Source organism: Misgurnus anguillicaudatus, chromosome 19 (assembly GCF_027580225.2).
Source record: "Misgurnus anguillicaudatus chromosome 19, ASM2758022v2, whole genome shotgun sequence".
Taxonomy (NCBI): domain Eukaryota; kingdom Metazoa; phylum Chordata; class Actinopteri; order Cypriniformes; family Cobitidae; genus Misgurnus; species Misgurnus anguillicaudatus.
Window position 1 is genome coordinate 42,557,815 of NC_073355.2, and position 25,655 is coordinate 42,583,469.

Here is a 25,655-nt window from a genome sequence, read left to right on the forward strand (position 1 = left end):
CCAAGATCGCACGGACGAAAAGCCATCCTGAAAAGGACGCTAATGTCCGGATATACGAGAGAGTGGCTGCCTTTAACAAGGCACAAAGCTCTCTCGTATCACTCTTTTAGGGAAATTCACTCAGATGCTCAGTTGATGATGCGCACAGGGAAGGCAACGCACACACTAAACTCAAAACAAAAAAGATGCAGAGCCTGTGGAATACTGCGAAGCGTCCGCTGTGGTACTGCCAGTCCAACCAACTTCCGCAATCGATCCCAACAGAGTGAAGTAGCTTCTCAGTAGCAGATACTGCCGGCTTTCGAAGCGATAAAAAGCTGATTTCCCTATTTGCACGTGCGCCTTATATACGCACCTGGCGGGGCGGCGCCAGCATTATGCAAATATCTCAATGCCAAGTTCATTGGCGTTTTAGTAGTATTCGAAGCAGATTGGTCTCTCTAAGCGAGCTCCCAATTCGTCGGTCACGACGTGACGTCGTAGTGACCGACTGAAAGGGAACTAATGTATTGCTTTGCATTTTACTGTTAGCCTCTACCGTATTTCATTCCGGAAATTGTACTAGGCTATTGTTATTGTGTTAGCCTGATGTATTCATCCCTGGCATTGTATTTAATTTAATTTGATTTAAATCAGTTAATCTGTTGTCTTTCATACTAAATTTGTACACCAAGAAACCGAAACAATTTAACCAGTACAATTTTATTTTTTTGTTCATAATTACTGGCTCCTTTCGACCGCTGACCTACATAGAGGCAGCAGCCAGAATAAAGCCCCAAAGTAATTTATTTTGTATCCTGTGTTGTTTCAATTAACCACTGGCTACATAATTTGGTACCAGGAGTGGGGTTTCTGGCTGTTGGGAGCTAAAAAGAAAAATTTTGGTTTGAAAATACGGTAGAGGTGAAGATAGGTTTCTGTGGAACACGGAGTGGAGGCTGTCTTCTGGGGTCCAGGCAGTAGTCCAGTGAACAGAGGTCGGTTGGAAGAGACTTGGCGGTGACGGTACTGCTGGAGGGGGAGGAAGAGTGCTCTATCTCCGCCGGAATCCACAGAGTGCTGTGTGCTTAGAAACCTATCCAGAGACAATCAAAGAGAAATACAGAAGTATCAAAAGAATTGAAAACATATCCTTTTGCTTCTAAAAGAGTGCAAACTGATTAAGAGACTGTTTATTTTTTTTTGTCAACTGTTTTGTCGTGTACAGCTGAGTTAATTTGTACATCTCAAAAATGTCACAGTCAGATGATGATGCACAGGGTGCAGAAAGTAATATGCATGACATTCAGGGACAACTTAGAGAACTTAGCCGTAAACATGAAGAGACTAGAGCAGCCATCGCTAATCTGAGCAAAGAGCCATCCAGGTCTTATATTTACGTACCTAGAGAACGTCAGATACAACCATTTAGTGGTGATTTAAGCAAAGATGGGAGAAATGTTGACGAGTTTATTGAGGAAGTAGAGAGGGTGCTACTGGTCCGAAATCAGTCCACAGAGGATCAGTTAGACTTCGTCCTGTCACTCCTAAGAGGTGCAGCTTTAGAGGAGGTCAGGTTACGAATGGGAAATGAGTCAGATGAAACATGTGACCTCTTTGAATATCTGAGAGCGGCTTTTCGAGAGAAACGCAGCATATCACAGCTATTGCAGACCTTCTATAGTCGTAAACAAAGGGAAGGTGAAGATATCCGTGCATACTCGCATGCGTTGTCACAGATTCAGAACTCCATCCTGAAACAGTCACCAAATGCAATGACTAACACAAGTTCAGCTATTCGGGATCAATTCATTGAGGGCATTAGAGATGCTGGCCTCAGAAGAGAACTTCGTAAGCTTGTAAGAGACAAACCAGAGTCCACACTTATTGATGTGCGTGACGAAGCTCTCCTGTGGTTTTTAGAAGATCCAAAGCCTCATGTCACAAAAGTGGTCAGCAGTCGAAATGTTGTTTCTGAGACACCTGATGCTCAGTGTGCTGCTATTAATGTACCTGAAACAAAACCAGTGAGTCTGGAAGACGTTTTGAAAATTGTAGCAGAACAAGGAAAGGTTATCGGGGAACTTACAAAAGCAGTTGAGAAACTCACAGCACAGGGCAGCCAGTCAGAACCTATAAATCAAACTAGACCCAAGATGCAACCAAGGTTTACAGAAGATGGCCAACCGATATGTTTCCGTTGCAATGGTGTAGGACACATCGCTAGGAGGTGCGTGAGGAAGAACAGACAGACTGTCGCAGAAACTGCTACTACCCCCGTACCTCCGGGAAATGCTCACCCTCGTTTGCTGTGAGCCAGGCAGTTCGGGGGCAATCCATTGGCTCAACTAACATGGATACTAGCCGTGACAGACTACTCGAGCGTGCTGTGGGAAAATGTCCTGTTGCTAACCTAAGTATCAATGGAGTGAGTGTTGCGTGTCTACTGGACACAGGGAGCCAAGTCAGCACTATTTCAGAGAGTTTCTTCAGGGAACACCTGTCTGGTGAAGAGAAAGATATACTTTCAACAGCAGGCTGGTTGAAACTGACTGCAGCTAATGGTTTGGACATACCTTATCTTGGTTACCTGGAGCTGGAAGTCAAAACTATGGGTATTGTCCTTCCAGAATGCGGCTTCCTGGTTGTCAGAGACACACAGAACTCCTCACGGGTACCAGCATTAATTGGCATGAACATTATCAGCAGATGCAGGCAACTGGTCCATGCAGAATTTGATACCACACTTGGCGGAAAATTGCAATCGGATTGGAGAGAAACATTTCAACAGTTGAACAATGCTCATAGTCAAGAGAAAAGAAAAGCAGTACGGGTAGCTGGAAAAGACATGGTCCACATACCTGCTTCTTCAGTTGCTACAGTGATGGCCAGAGGCGCCAAAGATGTACTTCATGATGGTTCATTTGATTACTTGTTGGAGCCTATGAACACACCATTACTGGGTGGACTCATTGTTGTACCTTCTCTGGTGTCATCAGAGACATCATTGTTTCCTGTGCAAGTTGTCAATCTTTCCTCAGAAGACATCTGGTTACAGGCTCGAACCAGGCTTGGGACATTAACGCATGTTGAGAGTGTGAAGTTAAATGAGGCTTATGAGGTAAAGTTCCAACGTGTTTCAGCTGATATGGAGGAGATCACGGTTAATGCCAAAAGCAATCAGGGATTGGGAAACGACACAGCAGAGTTCCTTAGTAAGCTTCATGTTGGTGGCACCATTGAGCAGCAGGCAGCGCTGAGCGATTTGTTAATGCAGTACGCTGAGGTGTTTGCGCTTGAAGATGAAGACCTTGGTTTTACCGATAAGGTGAAACATGAAATCCATTTGTCCGATGATGTCCCAGTGACACAGCCTTATAGGCGTATCCCACCCACACAGTACAGGGAAGTTCGAGAACACATCAGTAAACTTCTCAAGAAGGGAGTGATTCAAGAAAGCAACAGTGCTTATGCCTCCCCTATCGTGCTAGTGAGGAAGACAGATGGCAGCCTCAGGCTATGTGTCGATTACAGACAGCTCAACGCTAAGACCCGCCGAGATGCTTTCCCTTTACCTAGAATAGATGAAAGTTTTGATGCTCTTAAAGGAGCAACATTCTTCTCTTCAATCGACCTGGCGAGTGGGTACCATCAGGTTGCTGTTAACGAGCGTGACAGGCATAAGACTGCATTTACAACTCCTTTTGGGATTTTTGAGTACTCCCGCATGCCTTTTGGGGTTTGTAATGGACCGTCAACGTTTCAACGCCTGATGCAGACTACTATGGGTGACCTAATCTTTCAGATCATGCTAGTGTATTTGGATGATATACTGGTGTACTCTGCCACTTTCCCAGAGCACTTGCGAAGGTTGGAAATAGTCTTTAAGAGGTTAAAGGAAACCGGCCTTAAAATAAAGCCTGAAAAGTGCCACTTCCTACAGCAAGAAGTAACCTTTTTAGGTCATCAAATCTCTGCAAAAGGTGTTGCTACAGATCCAGGGAAAATTGAGGCAGTAAAGCAATGGAAAGTCCCCAGCTCTGTAAAAGAATTACGCTCGTTCTTAGGGTTCTGTAGTTACTACAGAAAGTTCATCGAGGGTTTTTCTAAGATTGCTGGACCCCTTCATGATTTAGTGAATCTGTGTATTTCCCAGTTTGGCAGTGCAAGGAAGGATTTTAGTGCTTTGTGGTCATCTGAGTGCCAATCAGCATTCGAGACCCTGAAACAGAACCTCACCTCTGCTCCTGTGTTGGGTTATGCAGACTTTAGTCTCCCGTTCATCTTAGAGACTGATGCAAGTAATGAAGGTCTGGGAGCAATACTATACCAGCAGCAGGGTGACTCCAAGAGAGTCATTGCATTCGCTAGTAGGAGACTTCGTAAGGCGGAAAGAAACGACCGAAATTACAGCAGCATGAAACTGGAGCTGTTGGCCCTTAAATGGGCCATTTCGGAAAAGTTTCGTGGTTATCTGCTGGGCTCTAAATTTGTAGTCATCACCGACAACAACCCCCTGTGCCACCTTAAAACAGCCAAGCTCGGTGCAATTGAACAAAGGTGGGTCGCCCAACTAGCCGTTTTTGACTTCGAGGTGAAGTATCGCCCTGGCCGACACAATGCAGCTGCTGATGCTCTGTCTAGGCACCCTTCAGCAGGGGAGCCTACCCTTCCTGATGAGTATGACAACTGTGTTGCTATCTGTAATGTAGTCAACAAAGGGACAAGCCTGGAGCCTGACTTAGTGGTTGCTGGTCAGAGCTGTTGCAGGGTCAGACAAATTCGTGCCTTGGATTGTGGAGAAAATACAGGCAATGACAACCAGGGAAGTACGCATACCTTGCCGGGCTATAAAATAGAAGAGCTGGTAGATTTCCAGAAGAACGATCCTACCATCAGTTCTTTCAAGACTTTCTGGGAATGCAGAAAAAAGCCCTCCCACTCTGACAGATCTCGACTTTCTAAGTCCACCCTATCTCTGATAAAGCAGTGGAAAAGTATCCAGGAACAAGATGGTTTGCTTTATCGCATTGTGAAGGATCAACATCAAGGTGAAATTAAACAGCTGCTCCTACCTGAGTGTTTAAAAGAATCTGTCCTCGAAAGTGTGCATGACAACATGGGACATCAGGGGATTGAGCGCACTGTTAGTCTGCTGCGACCGCGATGCTTCTGGGTGGGAATGTATAATGACGTGGAGCAGTGGATTAAAAAGTGTCAGAGATGCATCTTAACAAAAATGCCACAGCCCAGGATACATGCCCCAATGAAGCCCTTTCTAGCGTCCAGACCTCTTGAAGTAGTGGCAGTGGATTTTACTGTGCTTGAACCCTCCTCTGATGGTCGGGAAAGTGTGTTAATCATGACAGACGTCTTCACCAAATTCACACAAGCATTCCCAACTAGAGATCAGAAAGCTGAGACTACTGCTAAACTCTTATTGAGGGAATGGTTTATGAAGTATGGTGTACCTGAAAGATTGCATTCTGATCAGGGAAGAAATTCGAAAGTGAAGTTTTTGCCGAGCTGTGTAATATGTATTGTGTGAAGAAAACCCGCACTACACCTTACCGGCCTCAGGGCAATGCTCAGTGCGAGCGTTTCAATAGAACGCTACATGATCTGCTGCGCACGCTTCCCCCTGAAAAGAAAAGACGCTGGCCAGAACATCTTGCTGAGTTGGTTCATGCATACAATGTCACGCCACATGCAACCACTGGATACTCACCTTATTACTTACTTTTCGGAGTCCATCCACACCTTCCAGTCGATTCCCTGCTAGGTCATGAACAGCCTGTGGACAGAAAACAAGACTGGTTAGTTGTGCATCAGGAAAGATTGACAGAGGCACACAAAAAGGCAAGAGAATTCGCTGAACACAAGGCCGCTGAGAGGTTAGCCCCTCTGAATGACAAAGTGTATTGTCCTGTGATCAATGTTGGTCAGCAGGTGTATCTGCGTCATAGACCCTTGGGTAGGAATAAGATACAGGATTCATGGAGTCCTACCGTATACAAAGTCATAGATGTTCAGGGTACCACACACACCGTTGAGCCTCTTGAGGGTGGCCCTATAAAGAGAGTGCATAGAGCTGACCTGCGGCCCTGTGTCATTTATACTCCTGAACCAGGGGTGATGGGGAGCCATCCTCCTTCAACACCACAGCCTAAAGAAGGTTCTGAATCTGAGCTGGTTGAAGTGCAATCTGATCCTGATTTTGTTGTGTTAGAGGATGTCACTTACCCTAGTTTGCAAGAGACAACACAGATTGAAAATTTCACGGAAGATGGAGCATTGGTAGATCAATCTAACTTGGTTTCAGCTAGCACTGAACAGAAAGATTCTGTTTCCGAAAGATTTGCCGCTATCGCTAACCGCGCTCCAGAAGTGGAGAAACCAGTACTGGAAAGGCCTGTACCAATGCCTAGGCGATCAAAAAGGGCCAATGCTGGTCTGCACTCAAATCTCTTTAATGAACCGAGATCAGCATGTAATGCAGTGTCACTTAGCCCTGAAGTCTTTTCTCAAGTGTTAACCAGCTTAGGCAGTGTGTTTTTTAGAGAAGCTGTCAAAGAAGTAAAAAATATGTATTAGTCATCGAGGACAATGACATTTAGCAGGGGAGAATGTAGCCAAGTGGAGTAATCCTTTCAAAATGACATCTGACATAAAATTGGTCGTGGCCCCTTTAAGAGTGGGTGTGGCGACACTCGCTTTACGGCATTGCCTCCAGCAGTGTGCAGTGAGTTAGTTTTGAGTGAAGAGAGAGCAGATCGCATGCTAGAGCTCCCGGTTTTGATCAAATAAACACCTAATTAAGGTTTGATGAGGTAAATATCCATTCTAGACCAGTTAACAGAATGTTTGAATGTTATATTTACATACTACATATGTGTTAAATGACAATTGTTTTATAGATCGTCTATTAAGAACGCATGAGAGTTTGTGTGCACTGAATCTGGGTTGATCACGCGTGAAACACGTGCAAAGACTGGGTATGTGTTGTAACAAATTTTAATTTAATTTTCTTTCTCTTATTTAAAGCCCAGTGTTCTTGAATGTAAGTGTAATGTCATGTTAAGAATTGGGGTGTATTAAAAGCATTTCATGTCTGTTTAAGGGCTGTTAAAAACTAATTGAATACTGTGTGAGCTGTTTATTATTTCCTTATTGTGTAAAGTAAATGCAGATAATTGTGAAGTGTAATGGTAAACTAATGTATTGCTTTGCATTTTACTGTTAGCCTCTACCGTATTTCATTCCGGAAATTGTACTAGGCTATTGTTATTGTGTTAGCCTGATGTATTCATCCCTGGCATTGTATTTAATTTAATTTGATTTAAATCAGTTAATCTGTTGTCTTTCATACTAAATTTGTACACCAAGAAACCGAAACAATTTAACCAGTACAATTTTATTTTTTTGTTCATAATTACTGGCTCCTTTCGACCGCTGACCTACATAGAGGCAGCAGCCAGAATAAAGCCCCAAAGTAATTTATTTTGTATCCTGTGTTGTTTCAATTAACCACTGGCTACATAATTAAATATAATAATCATAATAAAAATCTTTATTTGAACATGCAGTTAGCTACATATATGATTTATTGCAGTGTATGCAAATAATGCAGCAAAATACACTACAAAACAAGTGATGGACTATCGCAACAACAAGGAGCAGTGAGGAGAAGTGCGTGCTCGTTCCGTGCTTAGTTTGCTGTTTGGCATTATAAACGTAGGCTAAATGGCAAAAATGATATTGTATAGCCATGAAAAAGTGTTCTTACAAAACGCCCATGCAAAGCATTTTAGCCTATTATGTGAAGAATGTGAACAGTTGTGCATATAAACAAGGCATATGATCATTCGGCTTTATTACCTTATAGAAATAATATATCAAAAAAGAGCTGGAAAACACACAAGAATTTGCAATCCAATCGCTGGTTCCAAAAGCGGAGCGAACCTATGAATATGCATGTATGCCCCGCCCATTGGGACAGTTTTTCACGGGGACAGAATTTCACACAACACCGTGAACAAGTTGAGCTGGCTTCTGAATCATTACATTGAATGACTCACTCACATATTGCATTGTTAACCGCCCTCTAGAGGTTAGATGTAGTATTGCAACGAAAAATAAAAGTTGTGTTCTGATATTGTTTCTGTCACTCTCTCTCAATTGAGTGCACAATGTTTGAAAGCCAACATTGATATTTGAAATCACCTAAACAAACACGCCCCTACCCCAATAGAATCTGGACCTTCTTTTAAAAGACCCGCCCCACACATACGCAACCCGCCAAGGATGTCGGTTAGTAGACATGCTCCTGCTGATTGGCTATACGTGTGTTTTGGTAGTCGGCCTGTCTTCTTTTCCAAAGCGTTTTTTCAAACATTGTGCACTCCGCCTTTAAATGTTTCTTCGATCTGTGGTGCACACGTGTGTTTTAATTCTTTTAAATATTTTTTTGCTTGCATGATATGAGCGATAAATGACAATCTTGTCTACAGTGTTTATGTGTACATCATTCTTATGTTATAAAGTAGGGTTACACAGGCTATTATTAAATAATTATACATTAAATTTATTTTTATAATGTAATTGTTATTTATAAGGTTTGCAGTTATTAACTAATTTCTGTATCCAGTGACATAACGTAAAAAAGACCGAACGACTCGGACCCAAAGACTCAAAAGATGAACGAATCAAATTTACTGTATATCTGCTATGGGCTGCATAACCTTATATTGGAAAGATCGAATGACTCGAGTCCAAAAGCTCGAGACTCAATTATGTTACCGGACAGCCTGCGTTGCGACAGAAGCACAATGTCTTGTAAACTAGGACTGACTTAGGAGGTAAGTTAATCGTTTCGGTCTCTTGTGCAGGTTTCAGAGCTTATATCAAGAAATAATGAAAAACACATCAAAAAATGACTTTCTTGGTTAGTACTTTTGTATTGTTTTCTATCTAAAAAATCTTATACAGGGTATATTGGGTAAGCAAATATTTCAAGAATTTTTCTTGAATTTGGTGTTTAAGAAAAATTTTCAAGATTTTTTGCTTACTAAATTGGCAGGTTTTTTTTGCTTGTTTTATGCACAGAATCACTTAATTTTTAAATTGTTGGTCTAAAAACTATACTTATTTTCTTGGGTCGTTTTGCTCATAAAGAAAAAGCATTTCATTTAATAATGTTTAGATATTTTTACCGAAAACAAGACAAAAATAAGATTTTTTTTCTTGAAAATCATTTTTTGCAGTGTAAGCATTTTATTTATTCTAACTTGTTAGAAACGTCAAAAATATAGATATCGAATTTATGCAAACAATCTTTTCAAAGCATACTGATTGTATGTTTGCAAGACACTCATAAGTCATTTGTTCTAACACAAATAAAACACGAAATTCACTTATTTTGCACAAAAACAGTCATGTGCTTAAATTGTATTAAGTACACTTGAAGATGTTCCACTTTAGCACACAAAAGTACACGAAACACTTAAAATTATACAAAATACAATTTATTACAATTAAAATACAACTAATATACAAAGAAGAAAATTAGTGGTTCCAAAATAGCACTCATGTAAGCTTATCAATAGCACACAAATAAAGTATACAGAAGTATATCAAAATGAAAAATATTTAGCAGACAATTTTTTTTACTAGGGCTGATTCATGAGTTCATTTTTAGATCAACACTAGGATCTGATTGTGTAATGCACATCGAGGTGAACAATGACGCAAAGTTAAAATGAAAACTGCAGCGTATAGCCTAAAACATAGGTCCTATGCAAATGTATAAATCGCAATTACTCCACAGATGGGAACGGTTTCTTTCCAGCATGAATTCTCACGCGTGCGTTGTGTTTTGTAAGGTTGCTTTTACTTGTAATTTTTTTTTACATTGACTGCATGTAAATGGTTTCACTCCAGTGTGAACTGCCATGTGTATCCGAAGAGTGCTTTTACTTGTAAAATTCTTTCCACACTGGAGACATATGAATGGTTTCTCTCCAGTGTGAATGGTCATGTGTGTCTTAAGTTGACTTTAATCTCGGAAACACTTTCACACTGAAGACAAGCGAAAGGTTTCTAATCTCTGTGAATTTTCATGTGTACTTTAAGGTTGGGTTTAATACTGAAACACTTGTTACACTGACTGCATGTAAAGAGTTTCTGTGTGAAGTCTTGCGTGAATCTTAAGGTGTGTTAGTTGTGAAAAACCCTTTCCACACAGATGACATATGAAAGGTTTCTCTCCAGTGTGGATTCTCATGTGTGTCTTAAGAATGCCTTTAGTTGTAAAACTCTTCTCACACAGATGACATGCAAATGGTTTCTCTCCGGTGTGAATTGTCATGTGTGTCTTAAGTTGACTTTCATCTCTGAAACACTTTTCACACTGAAGACAAGCGAAAGGTTTCTCTTCACTGTGAATTTTCATGTGTGCTGTAAGGTTGCTTTTACATCTGAATCTTTTTTTACATTGACTGCATGTAAAAGGTTTCTCTCCGGTGTGAATAAATGTGTGTATGTTAAGGTTACGTAGACATGAAAAACTCCTTCCACACAGATCACACGTGAATGGTTTCTCTCCAGTGTGGATTTTCATATGTGTTTTTAAATGTGATATTTCGGTAAAACATTTTCCACACTCGTGACAAGTGTATGATTTCTCGCCAGTGTGGATTTTCGTATGTCTTTTTAAGTGTCCTATTTGGGTAAAACATTTTCCACATTCGTGACAAGTGTATGGTCTCTCGCCAGTGTGAGTTCTCATGTGTATTTTAAGTTCTTTTGTATTTAGGAAAGTCTTTTCACACTGATGGCAAGCGAGCGGTTTCTCTCCAGTGTGTATTTTTATGTGCATTGCGAGGTTTGATTTTCTGTTGAAACTCTTCCCACAGCGATGACAAGTGGGCTTCTCCTCACTGTGAATCCTTGAGCGATTTGTAGGAAGTCCATCTTTTTTCAACCTCTTTTTACACAGTTTGTCTCCTGTTCTTCGAGTTCCTTTCTGTGCAACATTCTGTATTGTTGTAATATTATGATGCGTTTCATCAGCTTTATTCAGTTCAGGATGATTGTCCTTGTTTATTTCCATCATGAAATCTAAAATAAACACATTAAATAGTTAAAATTCATGTCATGTATTTGTTCCTCATCATGGTAAAATGTTTTGCTGTAGTTATGCAGCCAGTGGCGGTTCTAAATCAAACTAGGGGGGCCAAGAAGGGGCCATTGTTTAATCAGATGGGAACATAAAAAATGGCAACACGTGATATTTAAAATTATAAACTTGATTTTACTTTACAATAATATACACATTTATTTTGAGTGCAGGTTCCAAATAGATATGGCCATAAAAACTACAGTACAGGGTACAAATGCAACCAATTATATTTATATTGTTATTATATTCCTCCTATTTTATGCACGGATATGTAAGAAAATAATGACAGCGTTTTTCAGGTATGTTGCTAACTCCGCTGTCGCGGCTGACTTTTTGGTTCCGTTCAACGAAACTCAAGATTTCCTCAGGCGGCGCGCAGTGATGTGGAAAATAAAGGCTCTGTTGGTTTGTTGATGGCGAAATTTCTGAGTTTTTATTGTTAACATCACCGGAAGAAGCATAGGTACCTTTTCGTTTTCAGTCACCACCTTTCATGTTTAACTACTGGCCGTGCGAGCTCGCCAAAGTCTGTTGTTTGCAAAATCGTCGTTGTTTTTGCTGAAGTTGAGTAAAGACATTCTTGAAATTGTAAAGACATTTAGTTTAATTGCTAAACTACAAGTGAACGAATTTTCAATAAATTTGAACGACTACCACAGGTGGTTATACCTCTACCAAAATCTGCTTGAATGGTAACGAATGGGAAGCAGCCGTATAGCCATGTAGTAGATGTCGGTATATATAGACTGAATAAAGAGTGTTATTTGGTGTAATTAGTGGTTTGTTTTATTATATATCTGACGTTTCACAAGTAGAATGTGTAGAGGATATGGCAAACAGCTTATCCTGAACGATTCAGGTCAATATCTTAAAAATTTAAAAAGTAATAGCAAAAAACTTCATATTTTCATGATTCTGTCACACATTTTCTTGAATTTTAATGGAAAACATGGGACAAAATAAAGTGATGATTTTCAAGTTTCCAATGGCCAGTATTTTGTTATTCTTGAACCCATAAACATGATCTTGGTCTCATTTAAAAGCTTTTTTTCAAGCTTTTTCTATCTGAACAACTAGCTTTAGCATTTAACCATTTGTAGAACGTTGCGTCGCATTAGGATCCGCCGTATTAGTTCCGCTTTTGGCGCTCGCGTGTGAAATCATAATAAATTCATACGTTTGAATTTGGTCAGCGGGGGCGGGTGGGCGTGTAGAACTGCCACTGTATGCAGCTGTTTGCCAGTAACCAAAGAGTGTAGAAGAACAAGAGACGAAACTCTGATGCGTTTTTGGGAGAGAAGGGTCTGGCTGCGGACTACGGGCGAGTGGAGCTCCACAGGAAACACGTGACCTCCACTAGTGGACGAGCGGAAATGCGTCACCTAATCTTCACACATAATAAAAGTAGTTAAAATAATAGTTTTTTATTATTAAATGCTTGATAGAACAGAAAAAGGAACAAACACAATTTGTCATCATTGTCATATAACAATAAAACAATATGCCAGAGTTTAAGTGCCAATTCCTAAAATACAGCCATTGTTCTAATATCTTTCAGGTTTAGAAAGTTCAATAGTGTCAAAATAGATCTCATGTTTAAATCTTTAAAAAAAGGGGTTTGCACTTTGAAAATGTACATTTATGAATGTGATATTTGGCTAACAGAAACATAAGGTTTAATTTTTCCTTTCACATTCATGAAAGCCAAAAATTACATCTCTGTATAAATTACGATAAACATAACATTTAATATACTCACAAAGTCACACCAAAATGTCAGTGTGTGATAGTTAAAATAATCGTACCGAAGCGGTATACTAAGCTTTTATGGTTTTATGACACAAAGGGGCTGAATGCTTTCTCCAGCAATTTGCACTAGACATTTAAACATAGCAGTGGAATTAAAACCTGTAGGCTATTTTGAGTGCCTCTGCCTTTTGTTCATGTTTGTTTTTAACTATACAGTTCAACTACCAATGTAACACTTTTATAAAGTAAACATTATGTTGTGATATTCAGATGTGAACATCAAATGAAACATTAAATACATTTATATTAAAATGAAAACTATAAACAAATATAATTTAGAACTAAATCTGAATTTTGCATTTAAAGCTAAATAACAACATGAGTCATCCCAGAGTTATTGAAGTGACATTTGCAGTGAAAACTCAATAGAATGCAGTAGAATGCCAGTAAATAACATACATTCTAATCTACAGTAAGTTACTGGCAAACAGCTGCTACTAATACTGTCTTTTTTCTACAGAAGTTTTTACCTTTATGTGAAGTAAGTTATCTCATTCCTTTCATTTCCTGTCATTTATTGTCAGTCTCCAGTCTTATAGTTTACCTATTGGGGCATTGCACTTCCAAAAGCCAAAGTCATGGATCAATTCCCAAAGAACACAGTCATTTAATCCACTGGAATTTGCTTTGGATAAACCAGTTTACCTAATGTTTAAATGCAATTCTACTGAATCTAATATTTATCATGTATTTTAGTTCATTTTTTCTCTAATCAATTTGTATGATTTTCTGTGTTTGTGATTATTCCTCATCATCAATAATTAAGATTGAAAAATAAATACCAACCTCTTTGATCCTCAGTATCTTCAGTCTTTATTCTGCATGGTTGTGAATCTCTCATCTTCTCAGCTCTTCTATCAACACCAACAAGAAGTCATGAAGCTTTCAGTATGGAGTGATTTCTCTCTGTGTTTGACTCCAGCATTTATTGGTGGATTGCTGTAGGAGGAGCTTCACTGAAGGTCTCAATCACTTTGGGTGTGGCTGGATTTAGAGAGGCTTTGTTTGTCAAAATGTTATAGACCAGTCGTTTTCAACCCATTAGGGGCCCTCAACAAACTTCTAAGAGAGCCTTAAGACTACCAAAATTATCCAAAATAGGCATTAAAATAGGTTAAAACAACCACCAAGAATGAAGAAATGTTATAGTGTTTGGGTATTTTTGTAAGAAAGGTTGAGAACTGCAGCTATAGAGGAATCTATTTCAGGGTTGAATCAGTCAAGTTCTTTGGTTTATGTTAAATAAACATTCACCTGCTTAGTCAAGTCTATTTAATCACAAAGTGGTTATAAACATTAGAGAAATGAGACCATTAGTTTATAAAATAAATATTGATTCAAATCTACTGCAGAAAAGCACCCCTTTAGTAAATAAAATATTAACATGTGACAATTCTTAGAAACTTCTTAAAGAGGTCTGTTAAAATCTTAAAATCTGTTATCATTTCATCATACTCATGTTGATCCAAACCTATTGTGTTACTATCAAAATATACTTTTTTGTGTTCAACAGAATAAAAACCTCATACAGGTTTAAAGTTTTTCCTGTGTTTTTGAAGCTATGATTGTGTTTATGGTGCGCAATATAACATGTGTTCATGTTTCACGTGTAAAAAAAAAATGCTGTATTTTTCACACAATTTACTTATCTGTATGTCGCAATTTTCAAAACGGTCTGATGTTTTCCTTTTTCTACGAAGTCCCTCTTTCAGAAATAAGTAACGAGTTCTGTTTGTGTAGTTTGTTTAGTGTGTTGTGATTCGACAGCAGCTTAGCTTAGCAGAGCCGTTTAAGTTTAACTGGCGACTGTGGGAGTTTAGTCAAAAACTCTTTTATTGACGTCATTCAATCAGGAAGTAGAGAGCTGTAGTCCAAAAAGGTCTTTAGCTGCTTTAAATGGGACTTCTGTTAAAGAAAATATATCACTTGGCAGTGAACTTTGAGTGTTAGGTATTATTTATGCTTTATTACACACTAACTAAAGTTTAAAAATGGCATCAGGAAAAACAAGACCTTTTAAACTGCATGCTGGCCCTTTTATTGTTTCTGGACCCCAACTTGAAAAGTCTTTCTGTTCAGTTTTCATGAAATGTCAATTTTTTATAACATTTCTGAGCAATTAAAATCCATCTCTTTGAACCCCCAAAACTTGAGAGTTGACAAACTTGTCACATACTTTTATGACATTTCATTATACATGCCTCAGACTATTTAAACACAAACATGTGCTTTGCATAGCAATTTACATGAGAGCTTAAGAAATCACCGTAATGAATTGGGTGTAAATCAGTCTGGAATAATGGGATATCAACAGCTCCATTAACACTGATGTGACTGAAAATAAACATTTCAAGACGACTAACAGCTCTGTTAACACTTCTATTAACCACAGGCTTGTGCAGAATTCAGAATTTAATTCGGGTCATGACTCCTGAATTCCAATTTAATTCTTGAATTTGAATTGATGTCAAAAACAGGATCTATAATTACAATTTGAATTGAAATTTCGACTAGACATAATCACGTGTTTACTGGAACAGCGCTAAATAATAAACCTCTTAAAGCACGTAAAATATATGTGTAAAGTGAATGAGTGCAATCTATGGAATCTATGACATTTTCTGCGCCAGCCCTTATTTAGAAACCTGTTTTGGAATTCGTTTAAAATCTTAAAAATGCTGCTAATATCAAACTTCTTTTAACCCAACTGTAAAAAATGACCTTTTTAGTTTTTTTATTATACAAGACCAGAAAACCTTGATAAAATGCTGCACTCTGATAATAAAATATTCGTTAATAACTCCGTGTGACTTCGGTCACAGATGATCTTTTAATTACTTTAAGTTAAAGCAAGCTTTATTGTCAATCTAGGTGAATATACAATAAATAAGTAAATAGATAAAAAATATGAAAATGTAACATTTAAAAGCAAAATGTATACTGAAGTTTACTTTGACATGAATTGCAATTACCATAAAAATAAAGTAAGTAAATAACAACCTGAAACATTTAAATTAAATCTTTCTAATATTGTTTTAAATCATGTTGCTTGTTTTGAACTAAGTCAGAACTGATTTTTAAATAATAGAGCATACTGTTAATTGAAATTTGAAATGAATATCTGCTTATTTATTAATTTAGATGAAGATCAATGAGAAAGTTTTTTTTAAACAATTCGTTCTGTTCGCGCAAACGCTGTATAGACATAGATAATAACGATCTCAGCAAGTTTGTTGTAATATTTATTATGCTTTTGTAAATTCTTGTCAAAACAGATGTTTTTGAACTATTGTAATTTTGTTTTGAACTATTGTTATATATTTATACCACGGGTCTGTTGAATGCTGCATTCTGATTGGCTGAAAATTGTTCTATGGGTGTTGATTATTTTTCTGTAAACCGCACACCTATCAAATGTCTTAAAAATAGGCACCAGAGCAATGTTTGTGGTAATCGTGGTATAAGCGGAATAATTGACTCCGGTCCTTTGAATTATTTAAAAATATTGCACACCTGCGGTGTAACCACCTTGGTGTGCATTATTTTCTTATTATTCAATGGCCCGTCGTCAATTATTCCTTACATATAGATATGGTAAAGAAGTTTAAGTTGCACAATTCCACAATACACACAATACACTCGAAGATGTTCCAATTTAGCTCACAAAAGTACACGAAATACACTAAAAGTTTATTACAATTAAAACAACTAAAATATACAAAGTAGCTGTTCCAAAATAGCACTCTAATAAAGTAAACTAATCAATAGCACACTTTAAATGGTCATTAGTGTTACTGCAAGTATACTGAAGTGTATCAAAATTAAAACTATTTTTTTACTAGGGTTGATTCATGAGTTCATTTTTAGATCGACACTTGCGATCTGAACATGTAATGCACATCGAGGCGAACAATGACGCAGAAGTTTAAATGAAAACTGCAGCATATAGCCTACAACGTTACTATGCAAACGTATAAATCGCAATTGAGACTTTACAACAGAAAGTCCACTCATGTGTATATCATTACTCCACAGATGGAAACGGTTTCTTTCCAGCGTGAATTCTCACGCGTGCATTAGGGCGAAATTTTCTTTTGAAACTCACTAATAGCATCTGAATGGTTTATCTCAGTGTGAGTTCTCATGTGTGTCTTAAGATGACTTTTATTTCTGAAACACTTTTCACACTGAAGACAATCGAAAGGTTTCTCATCTCTGTGAATTTTCATGTGTACTTTAAGGTTGGGTTTAATACTGAAACACTTGTTACACTGAGTGCATGTAAACGGTTTCTCTCCGGTGTGAACTCTTGCATGAATCTTAAGGTTAGTAAGTTGTGAAAAACCCTTTCCACACAGATGACACACGAATGGTTTCACTCCAGTGTGGATTCTCGTGTGTGACTTAAGATTGCCTTTAGTTGTAAAACTCATTTCACACAGATGACATGCAAATGGTTTCTCTCCAGTGTGAATGGTCATGTGTGTCTTAAGTTGAATTTCATCTCTGAAACACTTTTCACACTGAAGACAAGCGAAAGGTTTATCATCTCTGTGAATTTTCATGTGTGCTGTAAGGTTGGGTTTACTTCTGAAACACTTGTTACACTGACTGCATGTAAACGGTTTCTCTCCGGTGTGAACTCTTGTATGCATCTTAAGGCTGGATAGATATGAAAAACTCTTTCCACACAGATCACATGTGAATGGTTTCTCGCCAGTGTGAGTTCTCATGTGTATCTGAAGTTGTTTTGTATTTAGGAAAGTCTTTTCACACTGATGGCAAACGAATGGTTTCTCTCCAGTGTGAATTTTTATGTGCATTGCGAGGTATGATTTGCTGCTGAAACTTTTCCCACAGCGATGACACGTGGGCTTCTCCTCACTGTGAATCATCAAGCGATCCGTAGGAAGTCCATCTCTTTTCAAACTCTTTTCACACATTTTGTTTCCTGTTCTTCGAGTTCCTTTCTGTGCAACATTCTGTATTGTTGTAATATTATGATGCGTTTCATCAGCTTTATTCAGTTGAGGAGGATTGTCCTTGTTTATTTCCATCATCATATCTAAAATAAACACATTAAATAGTTAAAAGTCATGTCATGTATTTGTTCCTCATCATGGTAAAATGTTTTGCTGTAGTTATGCAGCTATTTGCCATTAACTGTAGATTTAAATTGATGTTATTCATGGCATCAGCTTGTTCAAAGATAAATGAACATTAAACATTCAAACGTCTTTGTCTTTACAGAATAAAACTATAAAATAACAGCTTTATGCAAAGCATTCTGGCAACCAGAAATCCTCATCAACCTTTTTCAGTATTTTTATCATCAACATAATTTTTATTTAACTTTGAACAAACTCTTGCCAGTAAATACCATACAATCTAATCTACAGTAAGTTACTGGCAAACAGCGGCCACTAATACTGTCTTTTTTCTACAGAAGTTTTTACCTTTATGTAGTAATTAATCTTGCTTATTACATAAAGGTAAGTAATATCATTACTTTCATTTCCTGTAATTTACTGTAAGTCAATCTCCAGTCTTATAGTTTACCTAATGGTGCATTGCACTTCCAAAGCCAAAAGCATGGATAATATTCCAAAGAACACAGTCATTTAATCCACTGGAATTTGCTTTGGATAAACCAGTTTACCTAATGTTTAAATGCAATTCTACTGAATCTATTATGGACGTATTTATCATGCATTTAGTTACATTTTTTTTCCCTAATCAATTTGTATGATTTTCTGTACTTGTGATTCATTCCTCAAGCATCAATAATTAAGATTGAAAAATAAACACCAACCTCTTTGTTCTTCAGTATCTTCAATCTTTATTCTGGATGGTTGTGAATCTCTCATCTTCTCAACACTAACAAGAAGTCATGAAGCTTTCAGTATGGAGTGATTTCTCTCTGAGTTTGACTCCAGCATTTATTGGTGGATCGCTGTAGGAGGAGCTTCACTGAAGGTCTCAATCACTTTGGGTGTGGCTGGATTAAGAGAGGCTTTGTTAGTCAAAATGTTATAGACCAGTCGTTCTCAACCCATTAGGGGCCCTCAACAAACTTTCAAGAGACTCCCAAGAGGACTTAAATTATCCAAAATAAGCATTAAAATAGGTTAAAACAACCAAGAATGAAGAAAAGTTTTAGTGATTGGGTATTTTTGTAAGAAAGGTTGAGAATCGCTGCTATAGAGGACTCTATTTCAGGATTGAATCAGTGAAGTTCTTTGGTTTATGTCAAATAAACATTCACCTGCTTAAGTCTATTTAATCACAAAGTGGTTATAAACATTGAAGAAATGTGACTGATTTTTATAGAAGAAATACTGATTCAAATCTACTGCAGAAAAGCACCACTTTAGTAAATAAAATATTAACCCGTGAAAATTCTTAGAAAGTATATTAAATAGGTAGTTCAATCCAAAATAAAAAAATCTGTTATCATTTCTAATTTTCTTATTTTTTGGGTTATCTCTTTAATTGTTTTTGAGAGCCCAAATTAAAAAGTCTTTCTTTTCAGTTTTTAGGAAAATTCATGAATTGTCAATTTGTTTTACATTTCTGAGCAATTAAACTCATTCTCTTTGACCCCCCAAAACTTGAGAGTTGACAAACTTGTCACATACTTTTTATGACATTTTATTACCTCAACCTATTTAAACCAACTCTATATCACGCACATACGTGACTATTTCACGTATGGACCAACGTGAAAATGTCACGTTTTGCCGCGTTTGAACGTGAGCATGTCACGCTTTTCTGTTTGTGTCACTGTCACGTATTGGTTACTCAACTTTTTTGTCCTATGTTCAAACCATTGTCGCTTCGGTTTAGGGTTAGATTTGGTGCTTGCGTTATATGTCACTTTAAGTATTTGTCACTTTAAGTATTGGTTTATAAAAAAAGATACAAGACTTATTCTTTTATATTTTCTTAACTTTAACCAATTGTCGCCTGACCCTGGACCGAGGCGACAATGGTAAGAAATTAGGACAAAAAAGTTGAGTAACCAATACGTGACAGTGACACAAACAGAAAACGTGACATTTTCACGTTGGTCCATACGTGAAATAGTCACGTATTTGCGTCAGAGGAGCGCGAGAAAAACTCGAGACAGATAAACTCGACAGATAACTTCCCTGCGCCTCGTCCATTAATTGTATGTAGCAGGAAAAGTTATCAGTCTCTTAAATATATAAGATGTGAAGGTTTAAACTGACTGAAATGCGTGTCTCTCACAGTGAATGCGTGAGACTTGAGAGTCCTGTGAATGTATTGTTAATCTCCGCGATTAACTTGTCCTTTACAGACATTGCAGCTTGGAATCTTAATTTCCTGCGCACAGATTTCGAAGTGCTTTTACACAAAAGGACATGTTTGCGAATGTCTTGACTCTTTGCACGCGGGTGCACTTCCGGAAAAATTGGGCGAAAAAACACACAAAAAAAACGGCCGGTTGCCGATCGCGGAAAAACCGTCCGGTTCCGATCTCTGGCCGGTCAACCGGTGCATCCCTACTTTTATTGACACCATACAATCAGGAAGTAGAGAGCTGTAGTCCAAACCGGCCTTTAGCTGCTTTAAATGGGACTTCTGTTAAAGAAAATATATCACTTGGCAGTGAACTTTGAGCGTTATCATATTGCAGGTATTATATGCTTTAACAGCAACATTACACACTAACTAAAGTTTGAAAATGGGATCAGGAAAAACAAGACCTTTAAAACGGCATGTTGGTGAGTAGGGAACTATCCCTTTATTGTTTTTTGGACCCCAACTTGAAAAGTCTTTCTGTTCAGTTTTTATGAAATGTCAATTTTTATAACATTTCTGAGCAATTAAACTCCTCCTCTTTGAGCCCCCAAAACTTGAGAGTTGACAAACTTATCACATACTTTTATGATATTTCATTACATGCCTCAACTTATTTAAACACAAACATGTGCTTTGCAATCAGTCTGGAATAATGGGATGTCAACAGCTCCATTAACACTGATGTGACTGAAAATAAACATTTCAAGACGGCTAACAGCTCTGTTAACACCTCTATTAACCACATGCTTGTGCAGAATTCAGAATTTAATTGGGAATGACTCCCGAATTCCAATTTAATTCTTGAATTTGAATTGATGTCAAAAACAGAATCTATAATTACAATTTCAATTAGAATTAAAAAAAAATCGACCAGACACAATCACGTGTTTACTGGAACAGCCCTAAATTATAAACCTCTTAAAGCACGTAAAATGTGTGTGTGAAGTGAATGAGTGCAATCTATGGAATGCCATTTTCTGCGCCAGCCCTTATTTAGAAACCTGAGCTGTTTTGGAATTCGTTTAAAATTTAAAAAATGCTGCTAATGTCAAACTTCTTTTATCCAACTGTAAAAAAATGACATTTTTAGTTTTTTTTACTACACAAGACCAGAAAACCTTGATAAAATGCTGCACTCTGATAATAAAATATTCGTTAATAACTCCGTGTGACTTCGGTCACAGATGATCTTTTAATTACTTTAAGTTAAGCTTTATTGTCAATCTAGGTGAATATAAATTTAATCAGATAAAGTAAATAGATAAAACATATGAAAATGTTACATTTTAAAAGCAAAATTTAAACTGAAGAGTACTATGACATGAATTGCAATTAACATAAAAATAAAGTAAGTAGGCTAAATAACAACTGAAACATTTGAATTAAATATTTCAAATTACCTTATTGTTTAAAATCATGTTGCTTGTTTTGAGCTAAGTCAGAACTGATTTTTAAATAAGCATACTGTTAATTGAAATTTTAAACGAATATCTGCTTATTTACAGTTTTTTACGATTGCTATGACAGATTTTTCAATACTTTTAACAAGTTTTCAAAACTCTTAACACAGTTAGCACTACATCCACCTATGTAAGCTATACTATTAACACATTTCTTGTTGCTTTAACACAAAATGCATATAATTAACACAAATTTAAAATGCTTGAACTTCTTTTATATACAAGCTCAAACAAGACCAAAACAATAGATTTTTAATGTCAAATTTACAAATGCTTTCACACAGCATGTCAAAACAGACAACATCATGTGCTAAACCTCACTTATAGTCAAAGTAAACAGCTGTTTATATGATGAATTGAAACATAAATATATTTCCTGTATTTTATTCCATTGGGATTGAAAAAAACTTATTGTACCAATGCAAATATATAAATCACAGCTGAGTCCCACCTAGGAAACACACTCAGGTTCTTTCAATTGCACGACTATATGGTATACAATAGAGTAAAAGAGAACCTCTTTAGGTCGATCTTGTGTGGAAAAGGAACAATATGAGCAACACAAACAATACTGTAAGATATATGTCTGCACAAGTCAACGGAAGACCACCAGGACAAGGGAGAGGTTTTCCTCCAGTACCACCTGGATGCAATAGATGGTGCATTCACAGACATCACAACTGAACACTGTCAGAGGTGGATAAGACATGGCAAAAGATTCTTCACAAGATGCCTTGCCAGAGAAAAATCAGGTGTAATGTGAATGAGAACATGTGGCCAAATAGAAACGCAATAGAGTAGATGATGAGATTTTCTTTTTTGCTTTATTATTCAGTGGCTTTTTCTGTTTGTACTTTTTATTTTTACTTTATGTTGTAAATGGCAATAATATTGAATATGTCATGTTGTAAATACTGTAGTCTTTACTGCAACAATTCTGTCTGTCTACTTTTTTCATAAACTGTACTCTAATGATTTATTTTGTCTTGAATTGCTGCAGCAAAACAAACAAAACGCATGCATTTACTAAATCCAACTAAACAAAAATATAAGCAAGTTTTCAAAAGAAACTACAATACTAAACTCAGGACAGACTGACACATAAAATAATGCAGTTTTTGTTTTTCCATCTTATGTTTGTGTTTTTCATGACATTGTGTTATGATTGACTAAATGTTTCTGTTGGAAGAGAACATGTGTTGGTTATTTGGCATAACAAGATGATTCGGGGACATATTTACAGTATTTTGGTAAACAGTGTGAGAGTTTAGTTTACAATTTGTGATTTTGAGCATGAAATTAATGATTTTGCAATTTGTGTGTTTTATGTGTGTTGCTGCGTTAAGAGTTATGAAAACTTGTTAAAAGTATTGAAAAATCTGCCATAGCAATCGAAAAAAACTGTATTAATTTAGATAAAGATTAATGAGAAAGTTTTTTTAAACAATTCGTTCTGTTCGCGCAAACGCTGTATAGACATAGATAATAACGATCTCAGCAAGTTTGTGGTAATGCTTATTATGCTTTCGTGAATTCTTGTCAAAACGTATGTTTCTGAAATGTCAGAAAACGTACAAATTACTAGAGTATTTGAATCGCTAGATGAGGGATTAATGTAGGCTACTTGGTTTTTCTGAAAACCTTCATATATATATATATATATATATATATATATATATATATATATATATATGAAGAGTTTCGTTGCAAAACGAGAGAACCACCGTTTTTTTTTTTTGTTCAGAAATCGCGTTTTTGGTTGTGCATTCCAATTAATTTCAATGCAACTGCAGTTTGTTTGTTTTGATTTAAAAGCTTCATAACTTAAAAATACAGCTAAGTAGCACCATAAAACAAAATAATAACACGATAACATAATAATAAACATGTTTTGACAAAATTGTAAAAAAATGGATTTATCTCGTTTTGCAACGAAACTCTTCATATATATAGTAAAGAAGTTTAAGTTGATTACAATGCACAATACCACAGTAAGATGTTCCAATTTAACACAGAAAAGTACACGAAATAAACTTAAAGTTGTACTTTATTACAATTAAATTACGACAAAAATATACAAAGTAAAAAATTAGCTGTTCCAAAATAGCACTCTAATAAAGTAAACTAATCAATAGCACACTTTAAATGGTCATTAGTGTGACTGCAAGTATACTGAAGTGTATCAAAATTAAAAATAGCATACTATTTTTTTTACTAGGGTTGATTCATGAGTTCATTTTTAGATCAACACTTGCAATCTGAACATGTAATGCACATCGAGGCGAACAATGACGCAGAAGTTTAAATAAAAACTGCAGCATATAGCCTACAACGTAGGTCCTATGCAAACGTATAAATCGCAATTGAGACGTTACAACAGAAAGTCCACTCATGTGTATATCATTACTCCACAGATGGAAACGGTTTCTTTCCAGCGTAAATTCTCACGCGTGCGTTAGGGCGAAATTTTCTTTTGAAACTCACTAATAGCATCTGAATGGTTTCCCTCAGTGTGAATTCTCATGTGTGTCTTAAGTCGACTTTTATTTCTGAAACACTTTTCACACTGAAGACAAGCGAAATGTTTCTCTTTACTGTGAATTTTCATGTGTTCTGTAAGGTTGCTTTTACTTGTAAAACTTTTTTTACATTGACTGCATGCAAAAGGTTTCTCTCCGGTGTGAACTCTTGCATGCCTTCTAAGGCTGGATAGATATGAAAAGCTCATTCCACACAGATGACACACAAATTTCACTTCAGCGTGAACTCCCATGTGTATCTCAAGAGTGCATTTTCTTGTAAAACCCTTTCCACACTGAAGACATCTGAATGGTTTCTCTCCAGTGTGAATGGTCATGTGTGTCTTAAGTTGACTTTCATCTCTGAAACACTTTTCACACTGAAGACAAGCGAAAGGTTTATCATCTCTGTGAATTTTCATGTGTGCTGTAAGGTTGGGTTGACTTCTGAAACACTTGTTACACTGACTGCATGTAAACGGTTTCTCTCCGGTGTGAATTCTTGTATGCATCTTAAGGCTGGATAGATATGAAAAACTCTTTCCACACAGATCACATGTGAATGGTTTCTCACCAGTGTGAGTTCTCATGTGTCTGTTAAGTTGTTTTGTATTTAGGAAAGTCTTTTTACACTGATGGCAAGCGAATGTTTTCTCTCCAGTGTGAATTTTTATGTGCATTGCGAGGTATGATTTTCTTCTGTAACTTTTCCCACAGTGATGACACGTGGGCTTCTCCTCACTGTGAATCATCGAGCGATTCGTAGGAAGTCCATCTCTTTTCAAACTCTTTTCACACATTTTGTTTCCTGTTCTTCGAGTTCCTTTCTGTGCAACATTCTGTATTGTTGTAATATTATGATGCGTTTCATCAGCTTTATTCAGTTCAGGATGATTGTCCTTGTTTATTTCCATCATGATATCTAAAATAAACACATTAAATAGTTAAAATTCATGTTATGTATTTGTTCCTCATCATGGTAAAATGTTTTGCTGTAGTTATGCAACCACTGGTGGATCTAGAAAAGAAAGGGGTCTGTGTTTAACCAGAGGGGAACATAAAAAAATGGCAACACATGATATTTAAAGATCATAAACTATACTTTACAATCATATACACAATTATTTTGAGTGCAGGTTCCAAATAGATAGGGCCAGTAAAATCAGTACAGGGTTCAAATACATCCAATTATATTTATATTGTTATTATATTCCTCCTATTTTATGCACGGATATGTAAGAATATAATAACAGTGTTTTTCAGAATGTCCTGTCAGAGAGATGTTGGTTTTGCTGGTTGTTGACGAGCAACAGCTGTGAATGATCACAACGCGCTGAATGTCACAGAAAAATAAGTGAACAGTGTCCCAATGTCAAGTGAGCA

At 36.9% G+C, this 25,655-nt stretch overlaps 2 protein-coding genes and 1 long non-coding RNA gene across 3 annotated transcripts in view; all 3 read right to left on the bottom strand.

The window, feature by feature from the left end:
• LOC141351171 (uncharacterized) overlaps positions 1 to 25,655 on the bottom strand; it is a 105,934-nt gene that overhangs the window by 27,428 nt on the left and 52,851 nt on the right. The window lies entirely within an intron of this gene.
• Positions 10,005 to 14,009, bottom strand: LOC129421912 (uncharacterized). Its single transcript, XM_055177507.2, has 2 exons — positions 13,754 to 14,009; positions 10,005 to 11,097 (listed from the first exon to the last, which is right to left on the bottom strand). The coding sequence occupies exons 1-2, from the start codon at positions 13,806 to 13,808 to the stop codon at positions 10,136 to 10,138; spliced, it is 1,017 nt and encodes a 338-aa protein (XP_055033482.2). The 5' UTR covers positions 13,809 to 14,009; the 3' UTR covers positions 10,005 to 10,135.
• LOC129425932 (uncharacterized) lies at positions 16,702 to 19,894 on the bottom strand. Its single transcript, XM_073857712.1, has 2 exons — positions 18,780 to 19,894; positions 16,702 to 18,032 (listed from the first exon to the last, which is right to left on the bottom strand). The coding sequence occupies exons 1-2, from the start codon at positions 18,832 to 18,834 to the stop codon at positions 17,044 to 17,046; spliced, it is 1,044 nt and encodes a 347-aa protein (XP_073713813.1). The 5' UTR covers positions 18,835 to 19,894; the 3' UTR covers positions 16,702 to 17,043.

Excerpts from the sequence above, each read along its gene's own strand:
- LOC129421912 (XM_055177507.2), bottom strand. The coding sequence starts at position 13,808 with ATGAGAGATTCACAACCATGCAGAATAAAGACTGAAGATACTGAGGAT. Across the intron at positions 11,098-13,753 it reads AGATACTGAGGATCAAAGAG|ATTTCATGATGGAAATAAAC; the intron begins GTTGGTATTTAT and ends TGTTTATTTTAG.
- LOC129425932 (XM_073857712.1), bottom strand. The coding sequence starts at position 18,834 with ATGAGAGATTCACAACCATCCAGAATAAAGATTGAAGATACTGAAGAA. Across the intron at positions 18,033-18,779 it reads AGATACTGAAGAACAAAGAG|ATATGATGATGGAAATAAAC; the intron begins GTTGGTGTTTAT and ends TGTTTATTTTAG.